The 21501-nt window shown below is 44.3% G+C and overlaps 2 protein-coding genes across 4 annotated transcripts; one reads left to right on the forward strand and one right to left on the reverse strand.

Moving 5' to 3' along the window:
• Positions 1 to 3631: 3631 nt before the first annotated feature.
• On the reverse strand, positions 3632 to 19407 carry LOC110490596 (putative methyltransferase-like protein 25). 2 transcript variants are annotated; one of them, XM_090215024.1, is made up of 12 exons: positions 18920 to 19407; positions 18591 to 18761; positions 18234 to 18346; positions 17178 to 17849; positions 16728 to 16875; positions 12525 to 12622; positions 9439 to 9468; positions 8576 to 8649; positions 7625 to 7718; positions 6764 to 6838; positions 6278 to 6349; positions 3632 to 4321 (listed from the first exon to the last, which is right to left on the reverse strand). In XM_090215024.1, exons 1-12 carry the CDS (start codon positions 19143 to 19145, stop codon positions 4214 to 4216), a joined length of 1881 nt encoding a protein of 626 aa, XP_090071150.1. In that variant the 5' UTR covers positions 19146 to 19407; the 3' UTR covers positions 3632 to 4213. The 2 variants fall into 2 exon arrangements, with proteins under 2 accessions (XP_090071150.1, XP_090071149.1); XM_090215023.1 differs by having other exon boundaries at positions 18914 to 19386.
• LOC110501004 (thyroid transcription factor 1-associated protein 26 homolog) lies at positions 19322 to 21381 on the forward strand. 2 transcript variants are annotated; one of them, XM_036974688.2, is made up of 4 exons: positions 19322 to 19620; positions 19994 to 20363; positions 20663 to 20831; positions 20935 to 21381. In XM_036974688.2, exons 1-4 carry the CDS (start codon positions 19467 to 19469, stop codon positions 21103 to 21105), a joined length of 864 nt encoding a protein of 287 aa, XP_036830583.2. In that variant the 5' UTR covers positions 19322 to 19466; the 3' UTR covers positions 21106 to 21381. The 2 variants fall into 2 exon arrangements, with proteins under 2 accessions (XP_036830583.2, XP_036830584.2); XM_036974689.2 differs by having other exon boundaries at positions 19365 to 19620; positions 20723 to 20831.
• The last annotated feature ends 120 nt before the right edge of the window (positions 21382 to 21501 follow it).

Genomic DNA, 21501 nt, shown 5'->3' on the forward strand with positions numbered 1-21501 from the left:
TGAGGTCTTACTGTGGGGTGCTGAAGTCTTACTGGGTTGTTGAAGTCTTACTGGGGAGGTTGAAGTCTTACTGGGGAGGTTGAAGTCTTACTGGGTGGTGTTGAAGTCTTACTGTGGGGTGCTGAAGTCTTACTGGGTTGTTGAAGTCTTACTGGGGAGGTTGAAGTCTTACTGGGGGGTGTTGAAGTCTTACTGGGGGTGTTGAAGTCTTACTGGGGGGTGTTGAAGTCTTACTGGGGGTGTTGAAGTCTTACTGGGTTGTTGAAGTCTTACTGGGGGGTGTTGAAGTCTTACTGGGGGGTGTTGAAGTCTTACTGGGGGGTGTTGAAGTCTTACTGGGGGGGGGTGTTGAGGTCTTACTGTGGGGTGCTGAAGTCTTACTGGGTTGTTGAAGTCTTACTGGGGAGGTTGAAGTCTTACTGGGGGGTGTTGAAGTCTTACTGTGGGGTGCTGAAGTCTTACTGGGGGTGTGTTGAAGTCTTACTGGGGGGGTGTTGAAGTCTTACTGAGGGGGGGTGTTGAGGTCTTACTGTGGGGTGCTGAAGTCTTACTGGGTTGTTGAAGTCTTACTGGGGAGGTTGAAGTCTTACTGGGGAGGTTGAAGTCTTACTGGGTGGTGTTGAAGTCTTACTGTGGGGTGCTGAAGTCTTACTGGGTTGTTGAAGTCTTACTGGGGAGGTTGAAGTCTTACTGGGGGGTGTTGAAGTCTTACTGGGGGGTGTTGAAGTCTTACTGGGGGGTGTTGAAGTCTTATTGGGGGGGTGTTGAAGTCTTACTGGGGGGGTGTTGAGGTCTTACTGGGTTGTTGAAGTCTTACTGGGGAGGTTGAAATCTTACTGGGGAGGTTGAAGTCTTACTGGGGGGTGTGAAGTCTTACTGGGGGTGTTGAAGTCTTACTGGGGGGTGTTGAAGTCTTACTGGGGGGTGTTGAAGTCTTACTGGGGGGGTGTGGAAGTCTTACTGGGGATGTTGAAGTCTTACTGGGGGGGTGTTGAAGTCTTACTGGGGGGGTGTTGAAGTCTTACTGGGGGGGTGTTGAGGTCTTACTGGGTTGTTGAAGTCTTACTAGGGGTGTGTTGAAATCTTACTGGGGAGGTTGAAGTCTTACTGGGGGTGTGTTGAAGTCTTACTGGGGGGTGTTGAAGTCTTACTGGGGTGGTGTTGAAGTCTAACTGGGGGGTGTTGAAGTCTTACTGGGGGGTGTTGAAGTCTTACTGTGGGGAGGTTGAAGTCTTACTGGGGGATGTTGAATAAAAGAAGCCAGCAATGAGCTCCCCTCATTTAATCACTTTAGCTGCAGTTATTCCTTCCTGCTGTAAAAAACACATACTGTAGGCTAGTTATAATGGACCACAGTAATCCTGCAATGATTGTTGCTTACTGGGTACTGTCCTTGTTCCTTTGCTTCAAGTGTATGTGTACTTTCCACTATCCTGATTCATGGCTGTACTGAAGTGCACCAGCCTTCAAAAGGAAAGCTGGAAAGCGGGAGTGATTTATTAAAAGATGGAAACGACAGAGGACTGAAAGGGGTCGAGGGTGCCTCTTGCCCCCTGTTCTGTTCAGTCGTTCCGCTGCTCCCCCTGGCTAGGACCTGGCTGATGGGGTTTCCAGACCTCCCTATCAGGGGCGACAGGTGGGGGAGGGTAAACTGTTCAATCCCAATCTGAGAATCCTGGCCCCCCTAACCAGCCCCTAGATATTGTTCCCTCAAATTCAATACAATACAACTTCATTGTCCCCCAAATATGTTTTAGTTGGCAGTCATTAGAGGTTATACAGAGTAGTTCATATGTACTTAGAGGAAGGCATGGACACAACAGCCTCTCAAAGAAATACACTGAACAAAAATATAAACGCAACATGTAAAATGTTGGTCCCATGTTTCATGAGCTGAAGAACAATTATCCCAGAAATGTTCCCTATGCACAAAAAGGTTATTTCTCTCAAATGTTGTGCACACATTGGTTTACATCCCTGTTAGTGACCATTTCTCATTTGCCAAGATAATCCATCCACCTGACAGGTGTGGCATATCAAGAAGCTGATTATACAGCATGATCATTACACAGGTGCACCTTGTACTAGGTAAAATAAAAGGCCACTCTAAAATGTGCAGTTTTGCTACAGATATCTCAAGTTTGGAAGGTGCGCGCAATTGGCATTCTGACTGCAGAAATGTCCACAAGAGCTGTTGCCAAATAATTGAATGTTCCTTTGCTCTACTATAAATTGCCTCCAATGTTGTTTGAGAGAATTTGGCATTACATCCAGGACCTCCACATCCAGCTTCTTCACCTGCAGGATTGTCTGAGGGAGGGGTGCTGAGGAGTATTTGTCTGTCTGTAATAACGTCCTTTTGTGGGGCTCCACAGATACTTTGAACTCTCGCAAAGTGGGAGATGCTGTCGAGGAACATTGGCATGTTTTATCATCAGACCCAGCTTTGCCAGCAGAATTTAAGAACCCACCACTTATAGTATATAGGAGAGGTAGCAATTTACGCGACAAGTTGGTCCATGCCAACTGCCAGCCACAAACGAAAATGAGCCAGGCTCTTTTACGCCCTCTTCTGAATGGTAGCTATAAATGCAGAGGCTGCGCACAGTGCAACAATATAATGAACTGTGAATACTTCTGCCACCCACATATGGAAAACGGTTCCAAATAAATGACATTTTGACGTGCTTCTCCACCCATGTTATTTACATGATTAAATGTCAATGTGGGCCGCATTATATAGGAAAAACCTCTCATTCTCTCAAACAGAGAATTAGTGAACGTAAAAGTTCAATTGTCACAATACATTTTAATGACCTAAAACATGACATCATGAGATGAGTAATGCAAGATATGTAAACATTATTAAAGTGGCATTATTATTTATTAAAGTGGCCAAGGATTTCAAGTCTGTATGTAGGTAGCCGCCTCTCTGTGCTAGTGATGGCAGTTTAACAGTCTGATGGCCTTGAGATAGAAGCTGTTTTTCAGTCTCTCTGTCCCAGCTTTGATGCAGCTGTACTGACCTCGCCTTCTGGATGGTAGCGGGGTGAACAGGCAGTGGCTCGGGTGCTTGTTGTCCTTGATAATCTTTTTAGCCTTCCTGTGACATCGGGTGCTAGATGTGGGTGGAGCAATGTCTGCATAAGGGTGCAAATTAAAATCGCTCACAAAAGCTCCACATCCAGCTTCCTCACTGGTGGGATTGTCTGAGGGAGGGTGGGGGGTTGCTGAGGAGTATTTCTGTCTGTAATAAAGATACATGATAAAATTATTTGCTGGGCCTGGCTCCCAAGTGGGTGGACCTATGCCCTCCAAGGCCCACCAATGGCTGGTCCTCTGCACATTCATGTGAAATCCATGGACTAATTTATTTAGTTCAATTGACTGATTTCCTTATATGAACCGTAACTCAGTAAAATCGTTGAAATCTTTGCATGTTGCATTTGTATATTTGTTCAGTATAAATAAATCAATAAAAGACAGAGGTAAGAGCTGAGAAATGAGGGAGGGAAGGAGAGATGTTTTTTACAGGTGATTTAACCATGTGGTTTTAATGTTTGGTCCTCTAAGGCAGGCACTCAGAGCAAGACCAGCCGTGGTGGGAAAAGAGCAGAAACACACCAGGAACTTTTTTATCTTCTAAAAATGATTTATTAATACAATATGGTATAGTACACCCCATAGCACAGTATGACTGGCAGAAACCAAAGAAGGCAAAAGTAGAGAAAACACTAAACAATGATCCCATTCCCACATCTGTACGTGACTGAGTAAGCAGTACATAATCACATTAAACCCTTGCTAAAATCATGGTCAGCAAATTGAAAAAAATAAAACATACAAATGGCAGGAAATGCAGGTTGTCCCATCTCCAAGAACTCTATGATGCCATCCCAGGTGCCTTCACTCCAACAACTCCGTCCCAGGTGCCTTCACCTTCACTCCGACAACTCCGTCCCAGGTGCCTTCACTCCGACAACTCCGTCCCAGGTGCCTTCACTCCGACAACTCCGTCCCAGGTGCCTTCACTCCGACAACTCCATCCCAGATGCCTTCACTCCGACCTAGGTGCCTTCACTCTGACAACTCCATCCCAGGTGCCTTCACTCCAACAACTCCGCCCCAGGTGCCTTCACTCCGACAACTCCGTCCCATGTGCCTTCACTCCGACAACTCAATCCCAGATGCCTTCACTCCGACCTAAGTGCCTTCACTCTGATAACTCCATCCCAGGTGCCTTCACTCCGACAACTCCGTAACAGCGTGGCGACAACAGTGGATCAAAGAGCTGCACCAGAGTGGAGAACGCCACGTCTTCCTGTAACAGACATCAATGACAAGACGAACAAAAACAGTTTGAAAACAACGTCAAAGACCCCCCCCCCAAGACACACCACCGCACCGCAGAGTTTGTCTTTGAACCACACCGCGAGGGGCCTCAGATGAGAACTGTTCTCTCCTCTGTAAAAGATCTTTGTAACGTTTCCCTCTAGTAGTCACATCTGTGCAAATATTGTGTTAGGTGGACTCTGACAGGCTGGAAGCAGCATGTTTGAATACTGTCTTTATGTTTGAACACAGTCTGGCTTGATACCTTACAGATACTGACCAATTACGGCACCATGTGATTGGTAGACCTGCACTGAGAGCTATGCTTTTGTACAAAGCTAAATCAACAGTCTGCACTGACCACCACATGCACGCATGCTCACACACAGTATGTGTGTCATTTTGAGTGTGGACACTTGGTTGAACTTGGAAAAAAAAACTGCATTCTAATCCATTTCTGTTACATATTCCTGTTAGGGAACACTTTTGTACAAGACATCAAACTTAGATAGCTCATTACGATCACTCAAATCACAGATTACGTCATTAGTTTTGGCCGGGGTACAACGGTGTGAAGTTACACCCCTGGTCTGTAATAAGGGGGACACTTCAAACTCTCCACAGCGCGAACTCAACCCTAATGGCATCCTCTCTGATTTCTCCCGACTTAAGTGATCTGTCGTCGGGGAAATGTAACGAGTCGCAAAGCTCCTTTAATGTTTGGGACAAGCAAATCATCAAGACCTATGGATAAACATACAGCATTTATAGGAGCTGAGTTTAGGGGCCTTAAATGACACGTACCAAGTCATTCAGTAAATAGCTCAACCATTCTAAGGGCCACACCACTGTATCACTTTAAAGAGATGGACCGAAGACAACTAATAGTCTACATAACCATGTCATCCAAAATCCCTTCTGAGAAAACATTAATGGAACAGCTAACCAGGTACAGTATTTGGCTGGTCTCAAATCTGTTTGTGCTGTATAGCCATGTTGCATATATAGCACAAACAGATCTGGGACCAGCCTTGATCGGTGTAGCCATGGTCTCTGTAGCAGCGAAAGCCACTAAAACCACACTCCAAGAATCCTTCTCCTTTTTGTCCTATCACATTGTGAATCAATGAACACACCCTATAGCAATTAGCCAGACAATGTGCATTCCAGGCCCAGACCTCCTCTGTTTGTAGCTGGGAGGGAGAAACAATAGTTTCCTCCATTGGTCTGGCGGCTGAGGTCATGTTTTCACCCACTACTTAGCTATGGGGAACCAGACACGGGTAATTATGGGACAATGAGGAAAAGAGATGTTTGGTGTCGCGTAGCGGCCGTTTGAAGTCATAGGGACCGGACCACTATATCTGGCCTGCGTGTGTCTGTGTGGGTTAGTGTGTGTCTGTGTGTGTGTGTCTATGTGTGTCTGTGTGGGTTAGTGTGTGTCTGTGTGTGTTTGTGTGTGTGTTAGTGTGTGTCTGTGTGGGTTAGTGTGTGTCTGTGTGGGTTAGTGTGTGTCTGTGTGTGTTTGTGTGTGTCTGTGTGTGTTTGTGTGTGTCTGTGTGGGTTGGTGTGTGTCTGTGTGGGTTGGTGTGTGTCTGTGTGTGTTTATGTGTATCTGTGTGTGACCACAGGCTGGAGGGATTGAGAGAGAATGAACAAGGAGGAAGTGAGGCCTCTCCTTTTTTAGTAACAATGACTGGTGTGCTGTAGTTGGGGTGCATCTCAATAGTGGACCCCATCCCTTGTCTCCTCTCCTTTATCTGCACAGAACTGTAGGAACTGGACAGGTGAAAGCAAATCCCCAGTAGACATCCACCATTTTAGTCTCACCGATCCCTATTCAGATCAGTGCATATGAAGGAGACAAGGAGAGGCAGCCACATTAGACTAGTGAGATGCATCCCAAGTCTGTTGTGTGCCACTGTGGTTGAGGCTGTTCCTGTACCTGCTCTTTCAGGTAGCAGAGGCGGTCCAGGAGAATCAGACCCTCGATGCAGGGAGCCAAAGTCACCTTCAGCTGGGTAAACACAGGAAGCAGGTCAGTAAACACTAGTTTTAAGTGTACTTCAACACTATGGGATCCAACGGAATACAACTAGGCACCTTATCAAAGCAGAGCAGAGCAGGGCTGTTGTAATGTCATTGAAATAGAACCCCTCTGATTTCAAAACTAGGTTTCATTAGCAGCCTGAGGACAGTAATAATATCACTTTTTTTTGCCAGATGATTTACACAGAGTAGAGTTTACACAAGTCATTGAGGGAGTTGTGTAAACGTAAACCAACTTTAATAAGGCTTAATAACCACTCCAAAATATAAAGTTCTGGACAAAGAGAACCAATGCTCCATAGAAGTCCTGTGTGAGCCATTCATTCAGAGTGATGATACTTCCTCTAGGTAGTAGTGCTATAGTATCCCAGTTGGGACCTACCATGTTAAAGGCCTCCATCTCAACCATCCTGGGTCGGTATGTGTCGTGGTAACCCTGTATGACACTGTCAGAGAGCTGGTAGAGAGGGAAGGAAGGAGGGAGAGAGGGCGGGAGGCAGACAAGAGGAAGAGAGATGGAGGAGGGAGAGATGGTAGAGAGGGAAGGAAGGAGGGAGAGAGGGCGGGAGGCAGACAAGAGGTAGTGAAAGAGAGATGGAGGAGGGAGAGATGGGAGAGAGAGGGAGGGAGGGATGAAGAGAAGAATGTGGGAAGTGTTAAGAGACAGAGCAGGGTCATGTGTGGAGGTGATAGGTGAGTAACATGAGAGTGGTAACACACAACCCATTGAACACTTTTAATCCCAGGCTTTACGAGCAACAAATCTCTCATTTATAGAACAACTCGAGGGAGCCAGTTAAGACATATTCCCTAATCCCTGCACTCGCTGTTTGTTTAACAATGCCGTACCCATGATCACACAGTACTCTAGGTGCATATTAGACAACTTGTCCTTTTCTAAAGAGCCCTTTCGATTCCATGTGTCAGTTTCAAAGATGGTTTAGAGCAACCAAAGACGTTCAACTGTACAGGGATTTCAGGTACCATTACAGATAATCGTTACTGTCAGTTCAATTGTACAGAGCTATGCTAAAAGCTTGTCCTCTCGATGGGATTTCACATCTTACGCCAAAAATACGTTATTGTGTTTTTTTATTTTTTTTTACCCCAAATCCATTATGGGTTGCTTTCCTGGTGTCCAAAGCAGCAGTGTGGGATTCAACCTGAGGATGTGTTGCTCTGAAGAACATTCCCAAGTCTGTTCCCAAAACGCCCTAATATTGTGATATCTCCCATCACTGACCTTTGACTCGTCCAGCTCCAGCTTCCGGAGGGCTCTCCAGACGTAGTCCACGAACGAGGTGGCCTTGGAGTAGACATTCCCCACACGCTTCTCGCTGCCAACGACACACACGTGAAGACAGCTCTTTCAACCCCCAATTCACCATCGCTGAAATTAGCCTACCAGTGTATATTAAGTCATAGGCATCCGATTCTCCTCTTCCCTCTCTTATTTCTCCTCCCTTGCTACGCTACGCTACGCTACAACACCCTGGCAACCAAAGTGAAACAGTCATCACACATGCAATAGTAGAGAGGTGGTCAGGTCCATTAATGGCATCCTGATTTCACTCAGCGAGGGACCCAGTGTCCTGTAGGCTACGGGGATAGACATGTCAGTGAGAGGTGTGAGGTTGTCATCGTGTGTGTGTGTGTGTGTGTGTGTGTGTGTGTGTGTGTGTGTGTGTGTGTGTGTGTGTGTGTGTGTGTGTGTGTGTGTAATACAGAGGGTACCTCCTCTGTCTCTATGGGGCTGAGAAGACCAACTGTAGATTTCTCCATTCTGTTTTCACCAGGATCAATCATTCCTCTTCACTTGTTCTACTTTACCCAGCAGCAGTCAACAACCCATTCAGGAAGTCTGACTATCTTACATTGTGGGCTGCTCCTTCCAACGTTCAAAATGACTATTCACCATAACTTCAGCTAGAGGGGTAGAGAATACTCTTGTTGTATCTTCACATCAGAAGTCTGTGTTTTTTGTATCCTAGCTGAATGAATTTGAGAAAGTGGAGATTCTTACAAAGTTGCCACAAACCATAAAATGAGGGCTAGTAAAAACCCACTAGAGTAAAAGCTAACAGGTTTTGTCAACGGTACTGCAGACCCCCAAGACAGGGGCACCTGGACTCTCTCAGTATTCTGGTATAGCCTACTGCTTTGGATGTCCCCTAACCAGGGAGACCAAACCTACCTTTTAAAGGAGCTGTAGTGATCCCTTAGAATCACATGGAGGACGGCCCTATAGAAGAGTGACTCCATCTGAATCTGTGGAGACAGAAAATAATCAAAGATCCCATGTTGTCTTCGCTTACAAAAAAATAACATTTTCTTGAGATATTCATTCATTCTCTGCCAGTGATTAGGATGTGTATTAAAACCCATTGAAGGAAACGTTTTTATGACAATGCCCAATGCTTATACCAAACTCAACATATGATCTGAGTGCAATCAGACTGGTTGTTGGACGCAAGCTGCCGTTTAAGCACGCAATCCCATCCCTTAGTGATTACATTAATATTCAGAAAAAATATTTATGAATGGTCCGGGCGGTATCGTGTAACGGGTTTGACCCCGTACACTAACGTCCCTAGTGGCAGGCTATTCCCTATAAAGTGCACTACTTTTGACCAGAGCCCTATGGGCCCTGGTCAAAAGTAGTGCACTATATAGGGAATAGGGTGCCACTTGGGACGCATCCTAAGGTCGGCGGCTCAAATATCTATAGTATTGTAAGTCTCAATCAGGCCTTATTGTATGTGAACGACCCTGGAGAAGTATGGGAACAGTGTGCTCTTAGGCATCCGTATCCACTTGCTCTGGAACGCAGAAAATAAAAACAGGATCTGTCGTGTCTGGGAAACGCACGTGGCCAGTTGCTGGAAGCAATCATTCAATTGATCATCTTTGATTATCTTTGATGAGCACAAATTTGTAGTAACCAAAAAAACTCATTGAACTGTGATTGCATGATGTCATTCTCACACAGACAACTCATTGAACTGTAGTTTGGCCAAATGTGTCCAACGTATTGATATACATGAATATAGTACTTACCCCTTGGCCCTTGGCAACTCTCTCCAAAGCCTGAACAAGAGAAAATAAAGTGAAATGTTATGAAGTATTCAGTATTTATTAGGACCCCATGAATGGACTCTCCCAGGGCTCACAGAGTTAGAAACGTTACACTGCTCTTACAACATGTGGTACTCAAAAGGCAGAAGATATCAGTTAGTTAGTCTCACGACATTAACAGACTGAGGACCAACTGTACAGCATTGAACAGTTGTGGGCACTAAAACGTCAATACTGTGGCACAACCTAACCTTATAGTGCCCTCAACTATACTGTCTAGTTGACAGATGGTGCGTTGAAGCGAATGCATTGCTGACAGAAATATATACTGAACAAAAATATAAAATGCAACATGCAACAATTTAAAATATTTTACTGAGTTACAATTCATATATAAAGAAATCAATTCAAATAAATAAATTAGGCCCTAATCTATGGATTTCACATGACTGGGAATACAGATATGTATCTGTTGGTTACAGATACCTTTAAAACAAAGTAGGGCTGTGGATTAGAAAACCAGTCAGTATCTGGTGTGACCATTTTCCTCATACAGCGCCACACATCTCCTTCACATAGAGTTGAACGGGCTGTTAATTGTGGCCTGTGGAATGTTGTCCCACTCCTCTTCAATGGATGTGCGAAGTTGCTGGATATTGGAGGGAACAGGAACACGCTGTCGTACACATCAATCCAGAGCATCCCAAACATGCTCAATGGGTGACATGTCTGGTGAGTATGCAGGTCAGAACTGGGAAATTTTCAGCTTCCAGGAATTGTGTACAGATCTTTGCGACACGCATTATCATGCTGAAACATGAGGTGATGGTGGCGGATGAATGGTACACCAATGGGCCTCAGGATCTCATCATGATATCTCTGTGTATTCAAATTGCCATTGATAAAATGAAATTGTGTTTGTTGCCCATAGCTTATGCCTGCCCATACCATAACCCCACTGCCACCATGGGGCACTCTGTTCACAATGTTGACATTAGCAAACCCATTAGCTCGCACATGCAACGCCATACACGTGGTCTGCAGTTGTGAGGCCGGTTGGACGTACTGTCAAATTCTCTAGAACGACGTTGGAGGCGGATTATGGTAGAGAAATTAACATTACATTCTCTGGCAACAGCTCTGGTGGACATTCCTGCAGTCAGCATGCCAAATGCACACTCCCTCAACTTGAGACATCAGTGGCATTGTGTTGTGTGACAAAACTGCAGATATTAGAGTGGCCTTTTATTGTCCTCAGCACAAGGTGCACCTGTGTAATGATCATGCTGTTTAATAAGCTTTTTGATATGTCACACCTGTCAGGTTGATGGATTATCTTGGCAAAGGAGAAATGGTCACTAACAGGGATGTAAACAAAAGTATGTACAAAATCTGAGATATTTCAGCTCATGAAACATGGGACCAACACATTAGCATTCAAAAGTGACCAAAACATCAGCCAGGAAGCATAGGAACTGAGAAGTGGTCTGAGGTCACCACCTGCAGAACCACTCCTTTATTGGGGGTGTCTTGCTAATTGCCTATAATTTCCACCTGTTGTCTATTCCATTTGCACAACAGCATGTGAAATTTATTGTCAATCAGTGTTGCTTCCTAAATGGACAGTTTGATTTCACAGAAGTGTGATTGACTTGGAGTTATATTGTGTTGTTTAAGTGTTCCCTTTATTTTTTTTAAATGAAATGACCACTGAACAGAAATATAAAGGCAACATGTTAGTGACCATTTCTCCTTTGCCAAGATATATTATATTTCTGTTCAGTGGTCATTTCATTTCAAAAAAATAAAGGGAACACTTAAACAACACAATATAACTCCAAGTCAATCACACTTCAGGTTTGCTGTGTCTGTCAGCGTAGTGTCCAGAGCATGGAGGGGCTACCAGGAGACGGGCCAGTACATCAGGAGACGTGGAGGAGGCCGTAGGAGGCAACAACCCAGCAGCAGGACCACTACCTCCGCCTTTGTGCAAGGAGGAGCAGGAGGAGCACTGCCAGAGCCCTGCAAAATTACCTCCAGCAGGCCACAAATGTGCATGTGTCTGCTCAAACAGTCAGAAACAGACTCCATGAGGGTGGTATGAGGGCCCAACGTCCACAGCTTACAGCCCAACACCGTGCAGGACGTTTGGCATTTGCCAGAGAACACCAAGATTGGCAAAATCGCCACTGGCGCCCTGTGCTCTTCACAGATGAAAGCAGGTTCACACTGAGCACATGTGACAGACGTGACAGAGTCTGGAGACGCCGTGGAGAACGTTCTGCTGCCTGCAACATCCTCCAGCATGACCGGTTTGGTCAGTCATGGTGTGGGGTGGCATTTCTTTGGGGGGCCGCACAGCCCTCCATGTGCTCGCCAGAGGTAGCCTGACTGCCATTAGGTACCGAGATGAGATCCTCAGACCCCTTGTGAGACCATATGCTGGTGCGGTTGGCCCTGGGTTCCTCCTAATGCAAGACAATGCTAGACCTCATGTGGCTGGAGTGTGTCAGCAGTTCCTGCAAGAGGAAGGCATTGATGCTATGGACTGGCCCGGCCGTACCCCAGACCTGAATCCAATTGAGCACATCTGGGACACCATGTCTCGCTCCATCCACCAACGTTGCACCACAGACTGTCCAGGAGTTGGCAGATGCTTTAGTCCAGGTCTGGGAGGAGATCCCTCAGGAGACCATCCGCCACCTCATCAGGAGCATGCCCAGGCGTTGTAGGGAGGTCATACAGGCACGTGGAGGCCACACACACTACTGAGCATCATTTTGATTTGTTTTAAGGACATTACATCGAAGTTGGATCAGCCTGTAGTATGGTTTTCCACTTTAATTTTGAGTGTGACTCCAAATCCAGACCTCCATGGGTTGATAATTGTTGTCAGCACATTCAACTATGTAAAGAAAAAAGTATTTAATAAGAATATTTCATTCATTCAGATCTAGGATGTGTTAGTTTAGTGTTCCCTTTATTTTTTTGAGCAGTGTGTATATATATATATATATATGAAATGACAGTTGGCTAAATATCTGTCACCTAAGGTGAGTCAGGCTCACCAGACACGCCGACATCCTGGCATTTCTGCCACAGAACCAGGACTGCTCCCTCAGGTAGCCACTCAGGGGGAAACCACATATGCTGCTGCTTGGACACTCTGAAACAAACAAACAAACTTTAACACCAGCTGTGTCAGAACTGCCCCGTGTATTTAACACTATAGGAAAGTGTGACTATGGTAGTTGATAGGCCACCAACAAAAGTCCAAAGGGAAACATTAATGCTATTCAGAGCCTTCCCAAACTAGCTTTGAAGTTTCAAACTCGAAAAACCCGAGAGCGCGGGTGTCGCTAACCCCTTAGCCACATTGCTCTTTGACTCCACTCCTGTTGAACACATGGTAGTGGTATTAGCAGAGGCAGTCCTGGTCAGAGTCAATTGGAGCAGACAGGCTTTGCTAGAGTTTGAAGGCTAGCTTACAGTATACGTTGTGGAGTGTTTACATTTTGCTAGCACGCTAGCCTTATCTCAGCCACACTGAACTGACCACATCTCGAGGGCCAAGCACTGCTCGCCCCCTTCCCTGGCACACACACACACGCACACAAGTGTTTCTAATATTGTAGCGTGCGACGAGGCATCTGTTAGTTCCCAACAGTCAGGAAGAAGGAGACAGTGGCTCTAGGGCTCTGCAGCACGCTTACTTCACACCCTTAAGGACTGGTCCAAGGCCAGTTTATGTTAAGGGAAGCTGACTTCAGCTAAATCCACCAGACTGAATGACTATGACGAATGGTGCAGTCCAGTGGCTCTCGTTCCCTACGACACAATTGAATGGATGTTTCCTATACGACTTAGCTAAGGATCTCCACACTTTTATAGTCTTGAGCTCATTTAGTAGTTTGGGTTCCCATCTTTTAGGGTGAGGAAGTACACTGCAGGGTTTGGCCCGCATCCCAGAATTCTTTGCAAGGCCGGGCAGCGCGAGAGAGCGAGGAAGAAGGAGCGAGAAGAATGCAAGGACGTCTGGCACAACTCAAGTGTTTTCAATCAAAACGCTGTGATGTCATTATTGGCGGACCCAACAGAGTGGCGAGTCACAGGTCAGGGGTCGCAGTGTTAAGAGGGACAGCGTGATAGGAAGCAGCTCACCACACCACAGTGCCGAATCACTGTTAAAAGCACACAGTGGTTGTCATCACACACAGAGAGGATTCCAGGTTTCATACCTCATAAAGGGGGAGCAGTGAATCAGCAAACATACCCAGGAGCAACTGGAGCTAACATTCTGACCCATCACATCTGTCTGAAGCTAAATGTATATCTAGCTATGACAGGGAGAAAAGAACCACATGATATTGAGTCTTCTAGGTTAAAAGAGGAATGGAGACTTAAGCAATAAGGCCCGAGGGGGTGTGGTATATGGCCAATATACCATGGCTAAGGGCTGTTCTTAGGACAGCCATTATCCGTGGTATATTGGCTATAAATCACAAACACCCGAGGTGCCTTATTGCTATTAAAAACTGGTTAACAACGTAATTAGAGCAGTAAACATAAATGTTTTGTCATACCTGTGGTATATGGTCTGATATACCACGGCTTTCAGCCAATCAGCATTCAGTGTTTGAACGACCCAGTTTATAAGAGAGAATATTTCACTGTTGATGTCAGGGAAACAAATGTATTGTAAATTGGAGGGGGAAAAAGCAAGGGGAACAGGATATAGACACTACTATGGACTTTTCTATGGGTCTTTATATGCTGTGTAGAGTAGATAGTGTTTTCTATACTATATAGCCCTATGGGGCTTTATATTCTGTGTAGAGTAGATAGGGTTTTCTATACTATATAGCCCTCTTTATATTCTGTATAGAGTAGATAGTGTTTTCTATACCATATAGCCCTCTTTATATTCTGTATAGAGTAGATAGTGTTTTCTATACTATATAGCCCTCTTTATATTCTGTATAGAGTAGATAGTGTTTTCTATACTATATAGCCCTATGGGGCTTTATATTCTGTATAGAGTAGATAGTGTTTTCTATACTATATAGCCCTATGGGTCTTTATATTCCTTGTAGAGTAGATAGTGTTTTCTATACTATATAGCCCTATGGGTCTTTATATTCTGTGTAGAGTAGATAGTGTTTTCTATACTATATAGCCCTATGGGTCTTTATATTCTGTGTAGAGTAGATAGTGTTTTCTATACTATATAGCCCTCTTTATATTCTGTATAGAGTAGATAGTGTTTTATATACCATATAGCCCTATGGGTCTTTATATTCTGTATAGAGTAGATAGTGTTTTCTATACTATATAGCCCTATGGGGCTTTATATTCTGTGTAGAGTAGATAGTGTTTTCTATATACTATATAGCCCTATGGGGCTTTATATTCTGTGTAGAGTAGATAGTGTTTTCTATACTATATAGCCCTATGGGGCTTTATATTCTGTGTAGAGTAGATAGTGTTTTCTATACTATATAGCCCTATGGGTCTTTATATTCTGTATACAGTAGATAGTGTTTTCTATACTATATAGCCCTATGGGGCTTTATATTCTGTGTAGAGTAGATAGTGTTTTCTATATACTATATAGCCCTATGGGGCTTTATATTCTGTGTAGAGTAGATAGTGTTTTCTATACTATATAGCCCTATGGGGCTTTATATTCTGTGTAGAGTAGATAGTGTTTTCTATACTATATAGCCCTATGGGTCTATATATTTTGTGTAGAGTAGATAGTGTTTTCTATACTATATAGCCCTATTGGGCTTTATATTCTGTGTAGAGTAGATAGTGTTTTCTATACTATATAGCCCTATGGGTCTATATATTTTGTGTAGAGTAGATAGTGTTTTCTATACCATATAGCCCTATGCATCTTTATATTCTGTATAGAGTAGATAGTGTTTTCTATACTATATAGCCCTATGGGTCTTTATATTCTGTGTAGAGTAGATCCTATTTAGTGTATTGTACATTTAGAATGATGACTTCATGAAGTTTTTCTGGATTGATTAAGTGTGATTGGAATATAAATACCACAGCGCTCTCGTATGAAGTCAGAATACATGCTGGATAAATCATATCCAATTCAACACCTGAACATTAGCGGGTCAAAAATATCACATTTGCAATCCTCTAAACTGTTATCCTGAGACGATAAATCCATTCAATGATTCTAACAGTCTCTTCTTAGCTAACTGAATCTAGAGAGCGCAAGTTGGCTGTGTACCCAACTCATCAACCCACATCAGTGTTTATGCTTCTTCATATTTGGCTTGTGAGAGAATTATGCTTCCCTTGGGCTGGTGAGAGTGACAAAGTAGACACTGCATGGTGACAGAATTATGATTAGCATAAAAACTGGGGGATGTCTGTGGACAGGTTGCAGGTCTCCTAGTGGGGGAGAGGGGGCAGTTGCAGTCTGTAGTCCTAAGTAAGAGTTTGGCTCTGGTTGAGATTTCCACAATGGAAACCATATGTTCTCTAAGGGGTGGAGGAGGGTGGGTCTGTTTGCTGGTGACTGTGTCTCCCTGCCTGCATACTGTATGTATGTATGTATGTATGTACTGTATGTATGTATGTATGTATGTATGTATGTATGTATGTATGTATGTATGTATGTATGTATGTATGTATGTATGTATGTATGTATGTATGTATGTATGTATGTATGTATGTATGTACTGTATGTATGTATGTATGTATGTATGCATGCACTGCATACTGTGTGTAGCTAATGAATTAATGAAATTGAGGCCTTTCCCTTGGGGAACACACAAAAGCCTCTCTGTACACCAGGTTGATAAATAGATGGTAAGTCCACTGTCCCTGCCTCCTTTCCCTGTACCTCTGACTGATCTGAACGGACTTGATAGGTGAGAGACACAGTCATTCTATCCTACAGTATCTAGTCCATTCCCACTGGAGGAACTTTGGGAATGATCTATGCTCCTCAAAGAGCAAAAGGGTTTCAGTCAAGTCATGAAGTCCAGGGTTCCCAAACTATTTTGCTTCGTGACCCACCAATGGAGGTGTCATTTGAGTTGCGACCCACAATAAGGGTTGAGTGGTGGAAAACATACACTGACCAAAGAAGAAGTCAAACATATTAATAATAACCTATTCTTCTAAACACACTCACACACTCTCTCACACACACTCTCACACACACTCTCACACACACTCTCACACACTCTCTCACACTCACTGTATGCCAACCTTTACTATCCCCCTGGCCATGTAATTACCTTGTCTGGTGGGATCAAACTCCTCAGAGAGAAGGTGGTAGCAGCAGCCAACGCTGCAGACGGAGAGGAGCTCCCGTTTGGCCACAAACATGCGCAGGGTGCTGGGCGCCAGGTCTCCACACGTGTGCAGACCAACCATGACCGCATCCTGGGTTTGGAAAACAGGGAGAGAGCGGCCTCAGCACTGAAACAGGCCTACATTAGCAATGTGATGCAGAGCTGGCATGAGTAATCATACAATTATATTATAGGCACATTGACACAAGCAAACATTTGAAAGAAAATGTCTACTTGAATGTGTTTGTACTATGGTGTGAATATGAATCTTAGAGACTTAAGCTATCTAAATGAATGAATTGCCACACAACCGCAGTTGGTGACATTTGCATTCAAAAGAGCATGGTTTTGCCGTTGTCGTTGTCTTATTGGTCGACAGTGAGTGTTACCTACCTCTAACTCCCCAATAATTTCTTTGAGCTCCGTCTCCGCGGTAACGAAGGAGGTCAGAGGTGAGTAGAGCATGCCGCTGCCCATGCCACCACTGTTAACCCAGCTCCTGGCCTTCCTCTCCAGGTTCTCCCTCTTCCTCCTCTCCCTCTCCTCCAGGCTCAACTCAATGGGGGGAACCCGGGGGGAGATGGGCTCCACCATGCCCACACACAGGGCACTGAGAAAAGGATCCTCTGGAGCTGAGGCTGGGTCACTTTGGTCCAACCCTGGAAGGGAATTGTCCTCTAACAAAATGGCGGAGGTAAGTGATGTCATTGCATCTTCCTCATTCTGATCTGTTAACCCTGTTGTGTTGGTCTGTGCCTCCCCATCTCTTCTCCCCTTCCCCTCCTCCTTCTCGGCATCCCCACTCGTCTTAACCATATCCCCTCTCTCTCTCTCACCGGGTGCAATATCCTCCAAGTCCTTCTGGCCTGAAGGAGGCATCACTGTCGGAGTCCTATTGGCTTTGCTGTGCCTCTGGTAGGCCCGGGAGTACTTCTTGAGCTTCCTGTTCCTCTCCTGGGCGCCGTGCGTGTTGACGCTGGATGAGTCGATGCCGTACACCTGGAGGCCGTACTGCAGCGACAGAAAGGAGCACAGGTAACCTTTCCCCGAGCCCACATCAATCACCTGGGAGACAAAGATTTACTGTGATGGGTCAGAAAATAATGTAGTCCAGTCGATGTTGTTCAAGCTTGGTCTTGGGTGCACTACTCATAGGGTGTGCAGGCTTTTGTTCTAGCCCACCACTGTTTATTTCATCAACTAATCATCAAGCCCTTGATAAGTTGAGTCGGGTGTGTAAGGCAGGAACAAAAGCCTGCATACACCTTGTAGGTACCCAGGAGCAGGCTTGAAGAACACTGTTGTGGTCAGGGCCAGGGCACACGGTAGCAAAACATTAACGTTTTAAAAAGAGTTTCTTATCCGACAATATCAGAAGGTACCTCAGTCTGTTTGAGTGTTTTCTTCTGTTTTGTGCCTGCTAAAATGAGACCCGGTTGTGTCTTTCACCTGTTTGACCCGGCAGCGCTGGGCTAGGCTGGCCACCACCTCTGACATGGCCTGCACCTCGTGGGACTTCTTGGAGTTCATAAACTCTTCACTCTCCACCACAGCAGCTGGAACTGTCAATGGACACACATGTGCAATGTCAGTGAATCCTTGCATGGATGGCAGAACTGTACACTATCTGTGCATTGCTATTGAGAGACCTGTGACCAAACCATAGAATTACTATAATTATATTTCTATATCAGTGACACTAATGACAGTGTGTTACAATGACAGAACCAAGGCCTTAGACTAAAACAAACATTTCCCCTTTAGTTATTCTTAGGATAGGTTAGGATAGTGTCCATTCTTTTGTACCTTCCTCCAGGGGTTGAGCGTTGTCAGTGTGTCTGAGGGTTTGCAGTAGCTCTGTGCGGCCCACACAGACCCCGAGGCCAGGCAGGGAGTGGGCATAGGCAGCCTCCAAGAGCTCAGCCACATCCACCAGGCGCTTACTATCATCACAGAAACCAAAGGTGATATTCTTGGCTTTTCGAGAGTAAAAAAGAAAAGAAACATAAGTTGTCCTTTGTTTATTTTATTCAACATTTTGACTTTGATAAATATTACAACCGTGTAATAACAATTACATATTAAACATTTCATATTTGTCAATGAACCATCGAGAAAATAACACTTACTGGTACCACTGCCATGATTTAAGTAGTGTTCTGGCGCCCTCTTGTGGTCACCATTCAAAGTGATCTCTGTCAAGACCTCCACGGGTGGCACAGCCATGAACTGGTCCCATACATCGCAAGTGTAGAAATCCACAGTGTGGGCATTGGCGATGCTCAGTGAAACAGAGAGGAAGAGTTTAACAGCATCTATTTTTTTCTGAATCGCTTCCAGAGAATTAATGGAAGATGCCATTGAATAAAAACTCTAACCTAGACCTGTTTACAGCAGGTCCAAGAATGACTCCCCTCTTTACAGTATAATCAGGCATAACTAGTTGCAACTGAACGACGATGATTTTCTTAGCACGTATGTGGCAGCCATGTTGGGTGTACCGAAATACATTGAGTTCTACGGACGCTATCCTTACTTACGCACCAACACAAATGACGTCCCTCGTGGTCGATTGCTCGTGGATGGATTTGTCATGTCTTCTGAGACCACCACGACGTCATAACTATGCGACGAAAAGCACATGCGACGTAAACACATGAAACGTGCGATATTTTGCTAAAAATGAGTGAAATGGCACCACCAGCACAGCAGAAAATGAAGACCATGGGCACATTTGACGGAAAACGTGCCAATAGAAACCAACCCTACAATCGACCAGGGGGCAGGAAGAAGTGGGTCTCTGAGCACAAAGTATTCGACGGCAGTATTGGAGAAGGTAGCTCAGCTCGCTTGCCAGTGCTAGCTAGCCATAGTCTTGAGTTCCAGTCACTTTAGCTAGCTAACTTGCCACTGGAATATAATATTTAGCTGAACAGAGACGGCAACCAGGCTAAGCTAGCCTATCTAGCTATCTAAAGTGTGTTTAGAATTGCAGTTAATACAGTTAATACAGTAATACAGTTAGTACATTGTATAAAATGAAGTCATTCAATATGTTAGAGTGACAAGATAACTAGACCCCCCCCCCCTGACCAATTAGCTAAAAAACTAACTTAGCTACACGGGAGGCTAAATGTTTGTGTAAGTTAACAAACAGTGTTTTTGCAGATATACATTAATGCTTGAACCATAAACCTCTCTTTCCTCAGGCCAGGGCTTTGCCTTCAAAAGGAAGGAGAAAGTGAAACATGAATACAACAAACTGCTACGGAAGGAGAGGAGGAAGAACACAGAGGTCAAAACCCAATATACAGAACAGTACCCCGAACATCTGAGGCATCTCTACGAGGCTGAGGCCGAGAAACTGAGGAATGAGGTTAAGACGAACAGAATCAACAGAACCAAAGCTAGGATGGCTGGCGGTGGTGGTCCAGTAGAGGAGGAAGCAGCTCCCATGGCTGTGAATGAAGCCCCCACGGACCTAGCTACAGCCATAGACCCTGCAGAGGACATCTCCTCTGACAAGACTGACTCTGCCCCACAGCCCACTCCAGCAGTTGCGGCCTCAAAGAATGACAGGTAGTCACTTAAATAATGTTTGCATACTGCTTTACTCATTTCATTTGTATATATTTGTGTGTATTGTTGTGAATTGTTAGATACTACTGCACTGTTGGAGTTAGGAACACAAGCATTTCACTACACCCGCAATAACATCTGCCAAATATGTGTATGTGACCATACAATTTGCTAATCTGGTTTGGAGTAAAGCAGTTTGTGCAAAACATTTAAATGCATTATCCATTTGCAGTGTACTGTGTAAAATGTAATTGCTGTCAATGAAGTGTGGCAATGCTTTGTGCGAAATGTCGTTGCAGTCAAGGCCAACCACTTGAAGGAGTTACAATGCAACATGTTAATGTGTCGTTGTGTTCCAGTCTACCCATGAGTAACCGGAGTAAAAAGAAAATGCTGAGGAAGACTTCCTATCAGAAAACAAAAGAGGAGTTTGAAAGTGTTAAAGAAAAGCAGAAGAATAAGAAAGAGGTATAGTTTTTCACGTTCTCAATTAAAGCCCTCAGAAAAGTACTATCGCAGGTCAAAAGCGTTGGACTGTTCTCAACGAGTGGTATTTTCTTCCTCCATATAGGAGTTTTTGAAGAACAAGGAGCAGAAAGAAGAAGCTATCAAGAAGTACAAACAGAAGAAAATGGAGACATTTCAGATGCTGAGCAAAAAGACGAAGAAGGGGCAGCCCAACCTGAACCTACAGATGGAATACCTGCTCCAGAAGATTCAAGGGACCGGGCCGGGAAAATGACCCAGAAAAATGGACGTTGAAGGTTTCAAATAGCAAATATACAGTTGGAACTCTTACTGTGATGGTTTTATATCATAGATGAGTCTTGTTCTTATTTTGTGAACTGCCACTTTGAATAGATTGTATCATAATAGATTTTCAGACTTTTTAGCGGTTTATTTACATTTTGAACCACAAGGTGGCATTTGTGAGATGAGCTGTTCTTGTAAAATATTTAAATATTCCTTTCAAATAGCAACCATTTCTATTCAATGTTAATAAAATGTTGTAAGCGAAGTCTGGTTTATTATTCTATATATGAGTGCACCAAAAACTAAAGCTACTGTTGATCCAAGTAGACTGCAGAATTGAGAGTTATAAATGTAGTGTTTAATTTGTAGCGGGACAAAATAGAGA

This window comes from Oncorhynchus mykiss, chromosome 21, assembly GCF_057628025.1.
Source record: "Oncorhynchus mykiss isolate SJ-2025 chromosome 21, ASM5762802v1, whole genome shotgun sequence".
NCBI classification, from domain to species: domain Eukaryota; kingdom Metazoa; phylum Chordata; class Actinopteri; order Salmoniformes; family Salmonidae; genus Oncorhynchus; species Oncorhynchus mykiss.